General features: G+C 41.4%; 1 protein-coding gene across 2 annotated transcripts in view; it reads right to left on the reverse strand.

Moving 5' to 3' along the window:
* Nucleotides 1-19,906, reverse strand: part of ADK (adenosine kinase) — a 344,703-nt gene that overhangs the window by 116,214 nt on the left and 208,583 nt on the right. For both annotated transcript variants that reach the window (XM_054983324.1, XM_054983323.1), the window contains exon 7: nt 11,273-11,443. In XM_054983324.1, coding sequence (XP_054839299.1) covers nt 11,273-11,443 — 171 coding nt within the window. The remainder of the gene's footprint in view (nt 1-11,272; nt 11,444-19,906) is intronic.

A 19,906-nucleotide genomic window follows, 5' to 3' on the forward strand; every position in this document is an offset into this window, starting at 1 on the left:
AATGGTTATTGGACATATACTTTTTAAAAAATTAAAACATTTAGATCCCGCCTTTCCTCATAACTCAGCTTACAAGTCATAGTAAATGTATCACAATTCTCTCTCTTCCAAATCCCCATGTTCAGACAATCCTCAAATTTCTGAAAAACTTCCCTTGTTGTAATTTATATGGATAGTGCAATAGAGAGTTGATGTGGAATATATGTTAAGATATTCCCTCTGGTTGCCCTGAAAGGGGCAGAGTATTTTATCTGTTTTTATAATTGATTTTAAGCTGTGTTTTAATCAATGTTGTACCTTGCCCTGAGCCTGCTTGCAGGGAGGGTGGGTTAAAAATAGCTAGCTAGCTAGCTAGCTAGCTAGCTAGCTAGCTAGCTAGCTAGCTAGATAGATAGATAGATAGATAGATAGATAGATAGATAGATAGATAGATAAAGATACTAAATCGCAAGAATGCATGATCCTTCTCGGCATCAAATATCTACTTGGACAGACTTCCAGTTTGGGATTCATGGAGGTCTAACGCAGCTCCACTTGCGGAGCTGACCGGACTGCCGTTTTAACCGGCCGGTGGGGTGAAAATAGCCCGCGGCCGACTGCTCTCAGGCAGAGAGCAGGCAAAGAACGCTCAAGATCCCAGGGTGAGTTAGATCTCGGACGAGGGGGGGCTCTACACAACGGGTCCCCTCCCGATCCTTGAGGTCCCACCTTGCGACGGGTCGGCTACAATCTCTGCGGCAGTTTTGGGGCCAATTCGGCTGGCATAAGACCTACATACCCAAGCTTCGATTGGGGGAAGAAGCTGAGAGGAGAACTTAAAATCGAAACAGCGATTACAACCCGAGAAAAGTGAAGAGAAGGTAAAGATCATTATCTTCTGATACGGGACAGATTGACAAAAACAGAGAGGAAAAAAAGTAGATTTTTAAACTGCAACAGACTAGCGAAAAGGAGGGGAAGACTCGGCAGGAGTTGTATTTGAAAAGAGACTAAGTTTAAAGAAGTTATTAAAGAAATCGGACTATTGTTTTGAATACCTGTGGTTTTGGAGCTGTGAGAAAAAGACACCATCGCGAGATCTGCTGTGGGAAGACGGGAGACAGGAAGTGCGTAATAACAATAGAGCGGCTGGAGAGAAGCGGCCCTTGCTGGAGGGCAGGAAGAAGGGAATCGCCATTTTTGAAAGGGGAAGGGTCGCGGCTTCAGCGGAAAAGGAAGTAGGCCATCTTGGATTACAAAATTATAGAGAAACCATAGAGAAAAGACGCCCGACATTTTGGACTCTTTAAAATTTAATTTTTGCAAGAAGACCGGGACATTTAAATTAAAAAACGCTAAATTTTACGCCACGGAGTTAAGGAAGAGAGCGGATTCGTGGGAGCGAGCTAAAGCAAGCCCCACGATGTCAAAAAAAGAGTGGCAATCGGCAATAGAAAACCTGGATAAAAACTTGGACAAAAAACTTTTAGATGTGATTAAAGAACTTAAGGACACGAAATTGGAGCTGATTAAAGAGGTTAAAGAGGTTACACAGACAGTAAAATCGGAGCTGTCAGAAGTGAAAAAAGGTATGGAAACAATACGAAGTGAATTACAAGGAACGCAGCAGAGAGTCAAAACAGTAGAAGACGCGATGGAGAATTTAGCAGACATGCAACAAACAGAGATGAGACTGGTGAAGGGGAGAATGTCAGTTGCAGAAACTAAGCATATGGAGAAGCAGCTACGTTTTCGTGGCTTGCCAGAAGTGGAAGGAAAGTCAGCGCAAGAACAGATGACTGAGGTGTTGGCTGAATACCTGGGGAAGGAGGAGGAGGAAGTTGTGGCTATCCTAGATGTGGCATACCGTGTGAATTCGAGAATCGCAACCCAGAGGAAACTACCAAGAGATGTGATTGTGCAGTTTACAACACGAAGTATGAAAGAGAAGATTGTGACAAAGCAGTTTCAAGATCCATTGGAGATTGATGGCAAGACGATTATTATAATGAAGGAATTGCCCAGATCAGTGTTATTAGACCGGAAAAAATACAAAGTGCTAATTCAGATTTTGAAGGACATGAAAATCAGGTACAGATGGGAGTTACCAGAAGGAGTGTCCTTTGAGTTTGGAGGGGCCAAAAAACGCATCAGATCTGAGCGAGAGATGGAGCGATTTATTAAGGACAATGAAAAAGACTTACCAACAAGATTATGAGTATGGAGTGTAAAGTATTATCTTGGAATGTAAATGGACTAAATTCACCGAATAAGAGGAAAAATATTTTTCACTGGCTACTAAAACAAAAATGTGACATTGTTTGTTTGCAAGAGACCCATATTAGAAAACAGGATGTAAAATATTTAAAATCTGGAAAACTGGGCAAAGAATTTGTAGCGGCCTCTAACAAGAAAAAAAGAGGAGTGGTGCTGTACATAAAAGAGGAGCTACAGCCAAAATTTGTTATGAGAGATGTGGAAGCTAGATTTGTAGCAGTGGAATGTATTTGGAATTTAAAGAGAGTGTTGGTAGTTGGACTTTATGCACCTAACGGTGCAAAAGAAAGCTTCTTTGAGGACTTGAGGAAGCATTTAGACGATTTTTCATATGACCAGATAATTCTTGCTGGAGACTTCAATGGAGTGACAGACTTGGAACTAGATAAAAAGACTACAACGGCACAAAAGAAAAGAGGACTATTACCAAAGCTTTTTTTTGAGTTGATTCAACAAGAGACTCTTGAAGATGTATGGAGGAGAGAATATCCTAAAAGCAGACAGTTTACTTTTTATTCTGCAAGGCATTCCACATTATCAAGAATTGACATGATCTGGGCCTCAAAAGACTTAGCGTTATGGACTAAGGAGGTAGAAATAATGCCGATGGTAGGCTCAGATCACAACCCAATTATGTGGAAACTAGGAAAAAGGAGAAAAAGGAAAGCATGGAGAATAAATGAGGACTTGTTACAGGAAAGAGAGAATATGGAAATATTGAGAAGAGAGACAAAGTTTTTTATACAATACAACGTGAATAAAGAAGTACCAACCAATAAAGTTTGGGATGCTTACAAGGCGGTTATAAGGGGCATACTAATGGATTTAAATGGTAGAGCAAGAAAGAAGAAAGAGGAGAAAAGACAAGAGATTGAGGAGAAAATAAAAGCCAAAGAAATACAGCTAAAAAAGAGACCAGGGAAAAAGAAAGTATATCAGGAAATTAAAATACTTCAAGAACAGCTAACAGCAATGAGTAATAAAGAATTGGAGTGGAATCTTAAAAGACTGAATCAAAAAGCGTTTGAGGGTGCCAATAAACCTGGGAAGTACCTGGCATGGCAATTGAAGAAGAGAAGGGAAAAGAAAATAATAAATAAAATTTGTGAAGACAACAAAACGTATTTGGAGCAGACTACCATTAGTAGAGCCTTTTATAAATTCTACGCTAAGCTGTATAATAAGAAAGAAGTAAATAAAGAATCAATAGCGTTATATTTGGAGAAAACCAAACTTCCAGAAATCTCGGAAGCTTGGAGAAATAAGTTGAACAGTGAAGTAACTGACGAGGAAATAAGTAAGGCAATACAATCTGCAAATCTAGGAAAGGCGCCAGGGCCAGATGGACTTACGGCTAAATTTTATAAGACAATGGCCAATGAACTGGCACCATTCCTAAAAGAGGTGATGAATGGAGTTTTAAGGGATCAAAGGATTCCAGACACTTGGAGTGAAGCGAACATATCATTGATCCCAAAAGAGGGCCAAGACCTGACTAACGTGAAAAATTACAGACCTATATCGCTACTTAATAATGACTATAAAATTTTTGCGAAGATATTGGCGGAGAGATTGAAGGGGTGGCTCTCGGAAGTTATAGAGGAGGAACAAGCAGGCTTTTTGCCAGACAGACAAATAAGAGACAATTTAAGGACAGTGATCAATGCTATTGAATATTATGACAAGCGTTGTGACAAAGAGGTTGGTTTCTTCTTTGTTGACGCTGAAAAAGCGTTTGACAATTTAAACTGGGACTTTATGTTTGCCACTATGGAAAAGCTACAATTGGGAGAAAGATTCATCAGAGCAATTAAGGAAATTTACAGGGACCAGACTGCAGCAATTGTGGTGAATGATGAAGTGACCAAGAAACTGACGATAAGTAAAGGAACAAGACAAGGTTGCCCGTTGTCTCCACTGTTGTTCATTTTAGTATTGGAGATTCTGATGATACAAATACGACAAGATGAGGAAATTCGTGGAATAAAAATAAAGGACTATTCATATAAGGTCAGAGCATTTGCGGATGACATAATGTTAATTGTAGAGGACCCATTGGAGAACATGCCAAGAGTGATAGATAAGATCAAGGAGTTTGGAGACTTGGCAGGTTTTTATATCAACAAAAAGAAGTCAAAGATATTATGTAAAAATATGACTAAGCAGAAACAACAATTATTAACGGAAACAACGGACTGTGAAGTAACAAGCAAAGTGAAATATTTGGGAGTCGAATTAACTGCAAAGAACATAGATTTATTCAAAAACAATTATGAAAAACTATGGACTCAGATAGAGAGAGACTTGATTAAATGGAACAGACTGAATCTGTCATGGTTGGGTAGGATTGCAGCAGTTAAGATGAATGTGTTACCAAGAGTAATGTTTTTGCTACAGACAATACCAATCATCAGAGACTCTAAACAATTTGAAAAATGGCAGAGGAAAATATCAGATTTTGTTTGGGCAGGCAAGAAGCTTCGAGTGAAAGTGAAAGTTTTACAAGATGCAAAGGAAAGAGGCGGAATGCAACTGCCCAATCTGAGACTTTATCATGATGCAATCTGCCTAGTTTGGTTGAAAGAATGGATGACATTAAAGAACAAGAAACTACTAGCCCTAGAGGGATATAAAAAAATATTTGGATGGCACGCATATCTATGGCATGACAAAGTAAAGGTCAACTCGATGTTCCTGCACCATTTTATACGGAGAAGTCTGTACATGATCTGGAAGAAGTATAGAATTTATCTACAAGAAGGAACTCCCTTGTGGGTGGTTCCATATGAGGTGATAGACCCGAGAGCTGTTGATAATGAACAACAATGTTTAACGTATAAAGAAATAACTAAAATTGAAGCATCCAAACTTAGAATAAAGACGCAAGAGGAACTATCACCTAATTACGACTGGTTCCAGTATAGACAGATCAGAGACTTATATAATTCCAGCCCAACACAGGACGTTGATATTTTATATGACAGCAGCAGCTAGACTTTTGTATGTGCAAAAGTGGAAAGTACAAGAAGTGCCAACTATTGAAGATTGGATTTACAAATTGCTGTATATGGCTGAAATGGATAAGATGACAAGAAAACTGAGAGATCTGGACTCAGGGCAGTTCAACATAGACTGGGAGCAGCTGAAACAATACCTGGAGAAGAAATGGGAGGTGGGAGGAAAACTGTGGCAGTTTGAGAACTACTGAAGTACTGAAGTAGAGGGGGGAGACTTTACCGGGGGGAGAAGAGATAAATGAGAATTAATAAGCAGTTAGACTAATAGATTGACATATATATAGATATATATAGGTTAACAAACAGAATATAGATAGAAAATAATTAACTATAAGGATTAAATATAAGGATTGATTAACTAACAATATTTTCTTTCTTTGGTAAGTTTTGTAAAATGTACCAAACTGAATGTCTGAAGATACAGATGAGTCAAATTGATTGACTACGTGATGAGAGTTATACAGAATTATTACAAAAAGATAGAATGAGTAATATATAGAGAATAAGTCAAATTGTTTGATTTAAATGAATGTATGATTTACATGGTTTATGATATATAGAAATATTTGAAATTGAAAAATGGGATAAATTGTTTATCTAAGATGGAAACAAAGACTTACAGTTTGGGTATACAATGTTAAAAATAGTTAAGGGTGTACTGCTTAGATTAATGGAGAATATATATTTGTTTTAGATAGAGGAATCTAATAGAAGTAAGGGAAAGGGGACAAAGGGTCGGAAAGCTGTTGGAAGTCAACAAAAGGGGGGAAAGGGAGGGGGTTAGAGATGAAAAATTGGGGAAAATTGAATGTAAATGTAAAAATAATGGATTCTAACCCAATAAAAAATTTTTCAAAAAAAAAAAAAATATCTACTTGGACAGACATGGGAAAGTCATTGTTGGGCTGTGTACATTAAAAAATACCTTTTCAAAATAAGTGTCTGCACTGGACCCATGAGCTGTCACATTCTGTAAGTGACTCCATGTATTTACAAGCCTTTGGAGGACCCAAATGTATGCAGGAACTCGTTCTGACCACTCGCTCTTTGCCATCATTGAGACATACAAATGACCATGTCACATGAGTGTCACTCCCTGGCCCCAGGGACGTCCATCTGGCCTCTACCAGAGCCAGGGCCTTTTTGGTCCTGGATCCGACCTGGTGGAACTCTCTGTCTGAGGAAACTAGGGCCCGGCAGGATTTGTTATCTTTCCACCGGGCCTGCAAGACGGAGATGTTCCACCAGGCATTTGGTGGGGGCTAAGCTGTCCTCTCGCCAACCATACCACTGGAGACCGTCCACCACCCCTGCAGGAGCTCATAAGTATGACGCAGGGTTTGATGTAAGAGCCAAGCCCTGCGCCTAAAATGCTGTATTTTAATATTTATATCCGCCAATTGAGACATTTTTATTGTATATGGAATAGTGTTTTAATGTTTATTTATAATGCTTTTATTGTTTTTAAACTGTATGTTATTAATTGTATGTTGTCACACCGCTCTGAGCCCGTCTGACAGGGAGGGCAGTCTAGAAATGCAATAAATAAATAAATATGTAATGTGGGAAGAGGCCCTCATGGTAACTTCTCTAACAGTGCAATCCTAAACAGAGTTACACCAGTCTAAGCCCATTGAAATCAATGGGCTTAGACTGGAGGAACTCTGCTTAGGATTGCACTGCAAGTCTTGTGGCTACTGGTAGAGTGTACACCTACGAAGACTTGAGTCCCTGTTCTGGAAGAAGAACCAAACTGCACCTGCCCATTCCAAAAATGAAGTCATACCAATGGAAATAATTTCAAGTGTGGTCACAGATGCTGAAGCTACGGAGCCCACCTTTCAACAAGAAGAGGATACATCATCACTGGGCCTGATTATTTATATCCTGGTCCATTCCTAAGGCTCAGGGAAGCTCACCATTTAACATTTTTAAAAAACAAAACAAGGGAAAAGTTAACTTTCTCCTAATAATTCCACGAACTGCACCTAATCAGCCAAAGCAATCCAGAAAAAAGCTGGAAGTTCTAACGGAGTTTCTGCCGGAAAGCTGGAGCTACAGCAACTATCAATGGAGCTGGCCACTTGGTCTTTGGCCTCCCTTTATTGTTAAGCTTATTTCTGGGCGATATCAGGCTACTAGCATTTGTCTTCAAGGGTCGGGACAGGCTACTTTGCATAGCTTTGGGAAATGAGTGAGAGGGACCATTCGTCTTGCCTTTGCTGATAGACCTCTTGCCACAAGGGGTGGCCCAGGCTCCTGTAAGGTGACACAAAAGAAGGTTTTTACCAAGCCCATCTAGTAAGTTTGTGGCAGTGGTGCGGTATTTTTGTTTTTAAACTGAGGACCTCCCAGATCCTAGCTTATTCTTGATCACCACGTTACATCAGCTGCCATTATACCATTTTGCTCACTGGGCCTGCTTTATTTGGATACGGTGTTTAAAAGCTTATGGTCTCTGGAAACCCAAGCAGCTATGATTAGTGCTGAAAGTTACCTTGAGCTGTAAAACATCTAAATTAAAAAGTGGGTCCTTTTTCCGGTGGAACAAGCAGCAATTTGTGACAAAGCGGTTATCATCATGAGATAATTGACCTTAGTTGAGAGTTAAGTGTCCTGAGGCAAAGTTGATCACACTCAAATTCTGGCAGGTTAATTATTCCAGAGATTACAGTAGGCTTGGAAGTATCATGGCTTAGAAACATTTGCAAAATGATGTCATTAAAAAACTAAATTTAGTAATAATTAAAAGAAATGACAATAATCAAGTCCTTCAGTCCTGTATTGCTACAGAATGGCCCTAGCTGGTTAGGACTCAGGAGCAGTAATTACTGCTAAACTGATGTCCCATGTTAAATTTATTACACACAGTCTAGTTAATAAATGGCAGTAACCTTAGGCAAGCTATTCTGGTTATATACAAATAAGAACGCAAATGAATGAGTAGCCCCAGAAACTCCAAAGAGGTGGGCTTTTGTATCATTCGCTCAGATGTAGCTTGGTATTCAAAAGTCAAACACAGCATTTAAACCTAGTGCTGCTAATCAATGTTAATTTACTAAGAGCACCACATTTTGGATTTGCAGCACTCAGTTGCTTCTCCATGCATTACTATCGAATCCTAGCCAATATCCAGTTTTCTTGGAGCGCCACTTGAAGTGAGGCATGTTGGGCCTGGGCTCCGAAGCTCCACCCCCTAAAGCAGCCAGCCAGAAAGCTTTCTTGCCACATACCACTTTCTTCATGCATCCTACACCCTTTGGCTGGCGATCGAGGGGCCAGGTAACACTCCTCACGGGGCAGGATTCAACCCAGGCACATCCAGTTGCTACTCTATAACAAGGTTTAACAACAGAACCATACAAGCCTATCATGTGTACTCAAGGGAAGTCTGAATAAACACAACCCTACTTTGTCTGAGAAAGCACTTAGAGCCAAGCTACAAGTGACACCTGACACAGGTTGGACACTTGTCAGCTTCCCTCAAGTTTTGATGGGAAATGTAGGCATCTTGGTCTTGCAGCTGTAATGGAGAGCCAAGCTGTAAAACCAGAACGCCTTCATTTCCCATCAAAACTTGAGAGAAGCTGACAAGTGTCCAACCTGTGTAAGGCATCACTTGTAGCTTGGCTCTTAGACTATATTTGTAGAAAGCTACAAGTGAGAACTGAAGGGAAAGGCCACATGGAGCATGGTGTTCTCAATTACCCTGGTCAGGCCTGATTCAGATACAGGTGTGCACTTAAGAAACCCTAGGCTTTCCTGTATCAGATCATTTAATACCTGGCAACAGGCACATTAGGTTTGTTGTGGGTCTACTACACAAGTGATACTATTAGAGAATCTCGGCTTCCGTTTTCATCTTTTATTAAAGGATATCTATTACATTTTTAACGTTGCTTAAATCAACAAAAATATACCATCCATTATCGTTACACAGATAATTAAAAGAGAGCACTGGCACAAGTCCATAAAAATATCTTACCCCTAACATAAGCTGGTCACAAGCAAGGAGCCCTTTCTGAGAAGAAGCTCCCAATCAATTCAGCTTCCCATATTATAGGTTTTTAAAATCACCTCCTAACAGTAGCTAACTGCCCCAATAAGGATGCACATTGTTGGCTAACTAATTATAACTTCAAACATCATACAGAGAATCATAGAATAATAGAACTGGAAGGGAACCCTAGGGTCACCTAGTCCAACCCCCTGCAAAATGCAGGAAATTCACAACTACCCCAACTGCTCCAGTGACCCCCGCTCCATGCTCAGAAGATGGCAAAGCACCTTCAGGACCCCTAGCCAAACTGGCCTGTGGAAAATTGCTACCTGACATGATTATCTATACTTGATTATCTATACTTTTCATAAAATATATAAAAATTGTTAGTTCATTCTTACTACTTTATATATGAACAAAGTCTATTTAAAAATAGTGATATAACAACAACAACAACAACAACAACAACAACAACAACTGATTTATATATCGCCCTTCAGGACAACTTAATGCCCACTCAGAGCAGTTTACAACGTATGTCATTATTATTCTCACAACAAAACACCCTGTGAGGTGGGTGGGGCTGAGAGAGCTCCAGAGAGCCGTGACTAGCCCAAGGTCACCCAGCTGGCTTCAAGTGGAGGAGTGGGGAATCAAACCCGGCTCTCCAGATTAGAGTCCCGTGCTCTTAACCACTACACCAAACTGGCTCTCATATATATTCACCTTTAACCAAAACACCCCAATCTTTGAAGTATATCTTTACTTCTGTAAAGTTGGAGATTTTTTGACATTCTCAGACTTGTCTGCTCCTGGGCCTCAACAATACTATCGATTGCTACGGGTTAGAGAGAGGCTTACCAAATGCCTGCTTATGGCTCACTGGTGCCTTGGCATTGGCAGGAGGAATTGGAGAGGGGAAAGGGAAGGAAGGCCTTGCATGCCAGTGGCATGCCAGCACCATTTCTATTTAAACTGGAAGTAACGAAGGAGGCTCCGGCATTCCACAAACCACAGAGCTTTGGCAAAAGAGCACAGGTGTCATGGCCCATGCCTGCTGCCTGTGCGAGTCTGCATTGGGACAACAGGAGTTGCGTCAGCACATCAACAGCGACAGAAGCACAGTGACAGCGAAGCCAGCCCCCAGCAGTGAAGTCTCCCATCACTTGCCAGTGGGGTCTTGGCAACCCTAGCTAAATGATTTCTAATCTCAACGAGGCCATATGAATATGTTGTTCCCTTGTTTCTTGCCCCTCTCCAGGGCTATTCTATTCTGGGCCTCTAAACCTCTCCTTTCTGGCACATTTAGCTGAGAGGCCAGGCCATGTCTGCTTCTGTATGGAGATATATCCTTTGTGAACTTTTTGGTTTAGTCCAGCAACTGCCCCCCTGTATTTCTGGTCATGTCTGTGACAACAGATCACAGGTGGGCACAGGATACAACAGCAAGGTTTGAAACAGCATGCCTTTCCCTTGGGCACCTCTTCCAATCAAGTCTACTATGTGCATCCTAGGTAAACTATAGGAAACACCAGAGGCCTCTAACTATATGGGATCATACGTGCTGTGCTCTCTTTTTATACAGACAGGGCCCCTGGCCAGGCTAAAAATCAATGTAGCTAACAAATGATTAACAAACGACCAGTCTACTGAACAACAGCTGGGAGCACTCTTATCGATAAGTCCACAAATATGAATTACCCCTCAAAGTTTTTTTACTACCTTGCTTGGCCATACATATCTATGGCGGTCATTTAGCCCCAAAGGTGTGTGTGTGGGGAGGGGGGGGGACATATCAGTAGCTATAAAGAGTCCATTCTTGGTTGCCTGCACAGAAGTCTTACCTGTGCCAGGTGACTAGCTGTTCACAAGACCCTTTTTCAAGCTGTACACCCTAGATCTTGTGTTTTGTCACAAAAGTCATCCTGTACGTTAATAAAGGGCATGTTCCGAGTAGAAGTTTTACTATAATACACATCTGTAATGGAGCAACACTCACCGTCTCATTCCCGAAGAGGATGTCCACATAAGGCATAACTTTCATCATTGGCTCCTTGTAGAACTGGCTAATGAATGGTGCAGAAAGGTTTAAACTGAAGACCTTGTTGTTTGCCGAAGCCTGAGTGGCCACTTTCAGCACAGCTTCTGGTGACACAGTCAAAAAGAAACCCTGCAAACAAACACAAAACAAATTGTAAAGAAACGTTACTGCTGCTTGGGAAGATTTAAAAAAAAAAAAACCATACTCAGTTACACAGGTTACAAATTTTGGCAATACACACAGCAGTCAAGGTTAACTAACATGAGTGAGAAGGCATTTCAAAAATACCCTGGCAATGATGTAACATCTTTCCAATAATATCCAGACCTAAGTTTTTCATCCTTTAGAGAATCTCCTATTTATAACAGCCGTGTTTGGCTGCAAAATAATATTCCACTCAAAAAGACACATATCAGCAAAAACACCAACAAAATGCAAATGTCCTTACATTTGAGAATTCGTAATTCATTACAGAAAATTACCATAAATTTTTTGCACTAAAAAAAGAAAATCGACTGCAGGGTTAAAAGAAGCCAGAACATGCACAAGTAGGAGCTTGTCCAGTTTTTATGGACTCTTAACATATGCATACTCTACAGCAGGGCTTTTTTTCCGGGAAAAGAGGTGGTGGAACTCAGTGGGTTGCCCTAGGTGAAAATGGTCACATGGTTGGTGGCCCCACCCGGCGGAGGGCAATCTAAAATCCCCTCTGTCTGGAGATCAGGGGGCGGGGCCACCAGCCATGTGACCATTTTCAAGAGGTTGTGGAACTCCGTTCCACCGCGTTCCAGCTGAAAAAAAGCCCTGCTCTACAGCCATTGTTAAAACAATTAATTTAAACAAAAATACACCATAGTTGCAAAACCAAGTATTAATAAAAGAAAAACATATTACAACTGATCAATTCAGTCCACTCTCCGGGGAAGAGATTGACAGGACCCTGCAATCTGTTAGGCCCACCACGTGCCCCCTGGACCCATGCCCATCGTGGCTGGTAAAGGCCAGTGCCGATGGTCTGCGGTCCTCGTTGGAGGCCATTGTTAACACATCCTTGGGCCCGTGGGTTTTCCCCAGGCCACTAAAGGAAGCCGTGGTGAGACCGCTCCTGAAAAGACCATCACTGGACCCCACTGACCTGGTCAATTATCGCCCAGTCTCGAACTTCCCGTTTCTGGGAAAGGTGATTGAGCAGGCGGCAGTGGGACAGATACAGGGTTTTCTGAATGATGTCTCGGCCCTAGATCCCTTTCAGTCCGGGTTCCGGCCAGGACATGGGATGGAGACGCTGTTGGTCGCCCTCACAGACAACCTTCGCAGACATCTGGATCGAGGTGGTTCAGCGCTGCTGATATTACTGGATTTGTCAACAGCGTTTGACACAGTCGATTACGATCTTCTGACTCACCGCCTCGCCGATGTGGGGATACGAGGGACTGCCTTACAGTGGCTTGTCTCTTTTCTCCACAGTCGAGGACAGAGGGTGGCGCTTGGGGAGAAATTGTCACCCCGTCACCCATTGGTGTGTGGGGTCCCACAGGGGGCAATACTCTCCCCTTTACTGTTTAACATCTATATGCAACCCTTGCCCAGCTGGTATGAAGTTTTGGGCTTGGGTGCCATCAATATGCAGATGACACCCAGCTGTATCTGATGATGGACGGCCAGCCTGGCTCAGCCCCAGATGTCCTGGTACATGCATTTGCAGCCGTGACTGATTGGTTGAAACAGAGTCGACTGAAACTGAACCCAACAAAGACGGAGGTCCTATACTTGAGCCATGGGGGACTGGATTCAGGACTCCGGCTCCCGACCCTCGATGGGGCACAGCTTGTGCCTGTTCCAAGGGTTAGGAGCCTGGGGGTGATCCTAGATGCCTCCCTGAAAATGGAGGCACAGGTCACAGTGGTTGTCAGGTCTTTTTTCCCCCCATCTGCGGCAGACCAGACAACTTGTCCCTTACCTGTCTACCTGTGACTTAACTACAGTGATCCAGGCAACGGTCATCTCTAGGTTGGATTACTGTAACGTGCTCTACGCGGGCCTACCCTTGTGCCTGACCTGAAGATTACAGCTGGTGCAAGATGCGGCGGTGCACATCATTATGAAAGCACCAAATAGGGTGCATATTACACCAATATTGCGCAAGCTGCATTGGTTGCCAGTGGAGTATCGGATCAGGTTCAAGGTTTTGGTATTGACCTATAAAGCCCTGTGCGGACTGGGGCCAGCATATCTGAGGGACCGTCTCTCCCCGTATATTCCCCAGAGGACCCTCCGATTAGGAGAAAAGAAATTACTATCAGTCCCTGGCTCCAAGGAGGCCCGCCTGGCCTCGACTAGAGCAAGAGCTTTCTCAGTCTTGGCTCCTACCTGGTGGAACACTCTGTCTACTGAGACCAGGGCCCGGCAGGGTTTACTATCTTTCCGCCGGGCCTGTAAGACAGAGTTGTTCCGCCAGGCTTATGGCTGAGGCTGGGATTCCACTGGCTGGAGGATATAACATCTACTCCCCTCCCTATGAGAGCTGCCCACCACTGTTCTGAAGCTGCTGCCATGTTTCAATTGCACTGCTGCACTTTCTGTAATCGCCACTAAAAAAAAAAAAGAGTGCTGCTATTTTTAATAACTTTATACAATGCTTTTAATGTTTTATGATAATGTTTAATGAAATGTTTTAAATGTTTTTAATGCTGTTATCCGCCCTGAGCCTGCTTGCGGGGAGGACGGAATATAAATATGATAAAATAAAATAATAAAAAATAACTCAGTAAGATAACGCTGATATCATCATCATCAAGCAGGAGGGGTGTGAGGAATTAGTGGGGGCAGAACCATTTTCAACCCATCCCTGCCCAATTCCCCCTCTCCGGGATGTGTTATGCTTCTTCCTTCTTTTAATAAGATACTGTGTTGCTGTCGACTTTCTGTCCCTTCTGTAGCATTTCCATAAGATTGGTTCTTAAAGTACTTCTCTTTTGATTACTTTTTAAAAGATGTTTATTTTTTAAAAAAATAACAGGAGAGTCCAGCTGAGTACTCATATAACATCTTGTCTTGTCCAATGTGCAGGTTTCGCTATCCATTCTAAGGCTAACCAGTTTAATGTTAAACATAGTGATGATAAATCCCCACTGTTGAACTGCTTTTACTAGAAAAACGTTTCTCCTTGTGTTCAACTGAAATTCATCCTCCTACCCCACCGGTAACTTTAGCTTATTAGTTCTAGTCTTCTCCCTTGGGGCAGCAGAGAAGAATTCTTTGCCCTATACTATGTGGCAGCTCTTCACTTATTTGAAAAACATGCAATCATGTCTCTTTCTCAGTCTTCTCTTCTGCAGGCGAAACATATCCAGTTCTTTCAACTTTTCCTCCTAGGACATGCGTTTGAGACTCCTGAGTATCTTCATTGCTCTCCTCTGAACTAACTTCAATTTGTCTACTCGCTTTTAAAGGGCACTGCCCTGAACAGGATGCAATGCTCCAGATGAGATTTTGATCAGCACAGAACAAAGTAGAACTATTTCATCTTGTGACGATGGTTATATTTCTATTAATGCAGCTGAAAATAACATTAATCTTTCAGCCACATCACAGCGCTGGCTCACGTTCAGATTGTAACTGACTAATCCAGAGAACCATTTTCACTACTGTTAAGTAAGACATGCCCATCTTATACCTATACCCCATTTCACAGATTCAGACACATAAACTTTAAGAAGCCCTCTCTACTGTATTTGTTACGTCTTTTTATCTTGCCCTCCTTCCAAGCTCAGAGCGGCATACATAGTTATCTCCATCTCCATTTTAACCTTAAATAACTTTGAAAGAGAATTAACTGGTCCGTGGTCAACCAGTGTGTTCCATGGCAAGCAGGGATTTGACCCTGGCTTTCTCCAAACCTAATCCTTTCAACTAGTTATGGTCAAGCAGATTGGGATCCAACCCAAAAGTTTTAATCAAGTTTCATTAGTAAGCTGCTTTACACTTTTAGGGTAAAAGTGGCATAAAATGTTTTAAATAAATATATATATGTATTTAAAAAAGAATAAATATTAATACATACAAAGAAAGGATGAGGAGAACACAAAGGGGAATGAATGTGTATCTTATCTATAAGCCTGTCTTACACTTGAAACTTACAAACTTAATCCAGATGTCAACTGTCAGGCAGATCAGAAGCCCAAAAGACAAAGGCCCTTTTCACACTGCTTACCTTCACTTGCAACAACGTGGAACATCACGCAAAAAACGCGGAAGATTGCGTTTTCTCGCGCGAGAACGCAATCTTCTGCATTTTTAGCGCGATGTTCCGCGTCGTTGCGAGTGAAGATAAGCAGTGTGAAAAGGGCCAAAGACAAAAGGGGCACTACCCGTAGGACTCAAAACAAGGGATTGATCCTTCAGGCAGAAGTAGACCAAAAAGGACAAAGGACTAGACTAAAAGACAAATTTTAAAAGCCAGGTGCCTGCAACAGGCCTGAACAATTTAGCCAATGAAAAAGGGCCAAAGCCTATGAAGACAGGCTGTGCAGTGGCCTCTCTTCACAGGTGGAGAGGGAAGAGCTCAACATTCCGCTTCTGGGATGCCATGTGCTATGTAGATGGACTCCCTAATTGTCCCATCCTTGAGATTTAGCGCCTGTAGTGGTGCCAAGGCTGAGCATCCCAGCCCCAGTCTTCGAAAGAAAAAGCGTCTCTCTGCAAAATCAAAGGGGGGCAATAAAGGGAGGACAATAAATCTAACTGCATCTTAGCTAAGCCCAAAGCCTGAAGCAAAGTGTTTGATCTGAACAAGAAACCAACTCAACAAGTGAGTTTCTTAACAAACATGATTTACCTTTTCCACACAGTCCTTGTAAGTTCTACTTACATTTGCAAGACTTTGTGTTGAGTTTGGATGTTTGTATCATTATGACCAAATCTGATACCTGCATAATTATGGACCAGAAAAACAAACCGGGATCACAGTATAAAAAACCCAAAAAGACAAGCAGACAAACACTGTGATTTATAACTACTATATATTGTAATCAATAAAATTCCATATAGCCTTTACATAAATAAATGTGATTGTTGTTTGGAAAAGTCAAACAATAAATGTGATCCTATCCTATTTGAAAAAGTTCCATCCTTCTGGAACATATGTGATATTCTGGAACATATGTGATATTCTGGAACATATATATGAAATTTATATATTTGCATAGTTGTAATTTTAATGATTAGATGTAGTGTTTTTTAAGTTTTAGTGATATTTAATATTTTGTATCTTTGTTATTCGCCCTGAGCCCACTGAAGCGGGGAGGGCGGAATATAAATGTAATAAATTAAATTAAATATTGTATTGTCGAAGGCTTTCACGGCCGGAGAACGATGGTTGTTGTGGGTTTTCCGGGCTGTATTGCCGTGGTCTTGGCATTGTAGTTCCTGACGTTTCGCCAGCAGCTGTGTAGGTGTAGCACCAAAAGATAGAGATCTCTCAGTGTCACTGGGAGATCTCTGTCTTTTGGTGCTACACCTCTGAAGATGCCAGCCACAGCTGCTGGCGAAACGTCAGGAACTACAATGCCAAGACCACGGCAATACAGCCTGGAAAACCCACAACAACCATCAAATTAAATATTGTCACAAAGATGGGATTTTTTCAAATTTGTGATATAGGATCACATTTATTGTTGTAATTTTTGGACATTTATGTAAAGAATATATGGAATTTTATTGATTACAATATATCGTAACTATAAATCACAGCAGTTGTTTGTCTGCTTGCATAATTATGGACAACATTTATATAATGCATTCAAATAGTGGTTAAAAAGTTACATGCTTCAGGTTTCTGTTTAGTAAGAGCACAGCATGAGCTGGCTTGATTTATAATAACTTACTGATTATGAAGCAAGCATTTTTGAAAGTGTGTTCCATATGAAGAGGTAGAGTGGTGGAGGAAAAAAACCCTTTATTAAGAAAACATATGAAATGTTATACTGTATCAGGCACCTCACAGAATCTGAGATTTCTGCAACTTTTAGAATGTGCAACTAAATGTGTAATTATCCTGCTTTCCATGCACATGAGGTGCTGTAACACCTCTGAGTCACAAAAATTGCAATGGCAATGAGAAACAAAGGAGAACAGACTGATGTGTTAAATTATTTATGTGCGTGCAAAAATAACTGACAATTTCCTGTGTGTTTTCAGCCAAGATGCCAAGGTTCAGTAATTATCAGATGGATATTTCCCGGTACATTTCGCTGATCATCATGGAGATTTGTTCAACAGTTAGACAGGCGCAGATTACCGCTCCTTCTAGTGGGACACGTGGCCAAGGCATTACATGATGAGTATTACACTGCTCTACAAGGTCTCCAGTAGCATGAACCAGCCTTTGCATACCACTCGTACGCAAAGAAGGCCAGCTGCCACAGCCTGCTGTGAAGTCTGGAATTCCATCTGTACGATGGGACTTGCCACTGTGAGCCTGCTCTTCTCCTTATGCATTCCATAAATCCAGATGTGCTGTACAAAGAGGACTACGGGCAATTTAATTCATCAAAATTTCCATCCTAAAGGAAGTTAGGGAAGTGCACAGATATTTCAAGAGAATTGTTATAATTTAAAAAAATCTTGCATGGATTCTTGATTAGATCCAGTTTTCATGTCCATGGCTTTTAGCCTGTAACAACCACTCCTCCAAATGTGGTGAACTAAGTCACTGTCTCATTTGTAACCTCACTGATGGTAGTTTCAAGCGGGTTGGTCTGCAGTAGAAGAGCAAGATTAAAGAACAAGATTTCCAGGGATTCCGGTTTTGCTTAATTTTGTTATATTCCACTCCTTTACCTAGAGGACATTTTCAACCAGAGCTAATATCTTCTGGGATCTTCACTGGATTTATGGAATGCATCAGTGTAGCTCTGTCTTTTGGTGCTACACCTCTGAAGATGCCAGCCACAGCTGCTGGCGAAACGTCAGGAACTACAATGCCAAGACCACGGCAATACAGCCCGGAAAACCCCCAACAACCATAATTTGATGGTTGTTGGGGGTTTTCCGGGCTGTCTTGCCGTGGTCTTGGCATTGTAGTTCCTGACGTTTCGCCAGCAGCTGTGGCTGGCATCTTCAGAGGTGTAGCACCAAAAGACAGAGATCTCTCAGTGTCACAGTGTGGAAAAGATGTAGGTCTTTTGGTGCTACACCTCTGAAGATGCCAGCCACAGCTGCTGGCGAAACGTCAGGAACTACAATGCCAAGACCACGGCAAGACAGCCCGGAAAACCCCCAACAACCATCGTTCTCCGGCCGTGAAAGCCTTCGACAATACAACCATAATTTCATAACTGTTTTGTTTTACCTGAGGAGGCAAAGTTTAAGTTAACTTCTGAACATCAGCGGGCAGATTACATATAATTTCCCCCAAACTGTTCATTTAATACAGGAAGTTGATGGAATAAGATCTTATTTCATTATTTAATATAATGAAGGTAAAACATATGCTCCTTCACGTTATCATCCTTATTACCATCTATAAATAAAAATAACTGTGATAATTTTATATTTCTGTAATTTACTATATTTAAACTCCTATGAATATTGACTATTGCATGTTCGGGATAAAGTCCCCCTCAGTAAATTCGAGATGGGAAACTGTGTGTATAAAGCGGGGCATCCGGCCCTTAGTGCTTGTTTGGTGCTCTTAGAGCCTCGGCAATCGACTTCAGCTGCTGGCATCTCCACAGGGTATCAGCCAAGATACTGTATAATTAACGACTGAATAAAAACGACTTAAAAAATAAAAACTCTTGTATTTCTAGTCTTCTTCAGAATTCTGATAATGACAGAATTTGACAATAAGGTATTTTGCCTCGGTCTAAAAAAGGGGTCAGTTTTCTGAGCTCATTCCACAGCAGGAAAAATTGCCACTAGCTTCACTGTTTGGAGAACCATTGAAAAGTTCTTGGGATAAGACTTTACCTTTTACACTATCCCTGCAAAACCAATGAATCAAAAATGATTATGTTATGATCTATTTTCCAAATCCTCCAGTTTTAATTTCACAGACTTTTCAGATTTTTGAAGCCAACATCTTGCAGAGTTAAAAATAACTTTACAGCTGACTCAACAAAGGCAGAAGTTTGTGGGAGCATCCTTTTATTTTCAGAAAGTTATTGGTACTTCAGATAGGTAACTGTGGCCGTTTTCACATATCCTTATTGTAGCACCATAGTATTGCAATTGTTTCGCTATACACACACTTGTACACATATCCTTGTAATCTACCCATGAAAAGCCATCATCCTCCTGCAATCGTTGCACTTTCTTCGAGAACGCAGATTTCTCGTTTATTCTGCTGTGTAACGGTTCTTTAGTGCTTTTTTAGCCTGCATGAGAACGCTTGGAAATGCTTCTCCAGAGACCTCCCACTTGACCACTCCTCCTTTTTTGTTTTCTGCACCCAAGGGAGAGATTTTCCCACCCACGACCAAGAATCCCACAAGCCTTTGTGGGCTCCTCGCAACAATGATGCCAATTTTTTTTTAAAAGGACACTTTTATTGTGCTTTATTGCAAAATGGGCGGGCATTTTTATTGCAAA

The sequence above is a fragment of the Eublepharis macularius genome, chromosome 6 (genome assembly GCF_028583425.1).
Source record: "Eublepharis macularius isolate TG4126 chromosome 6, MPM_Emac_v1.0, whole genome shotgun sequence".
Taxonomy (NCBI): Eukaryota; Metazoa; Chordata; class Lepidosauria; order Squamata; family Eublepharidae; genus Eublepharis; species Eublepharis macularius.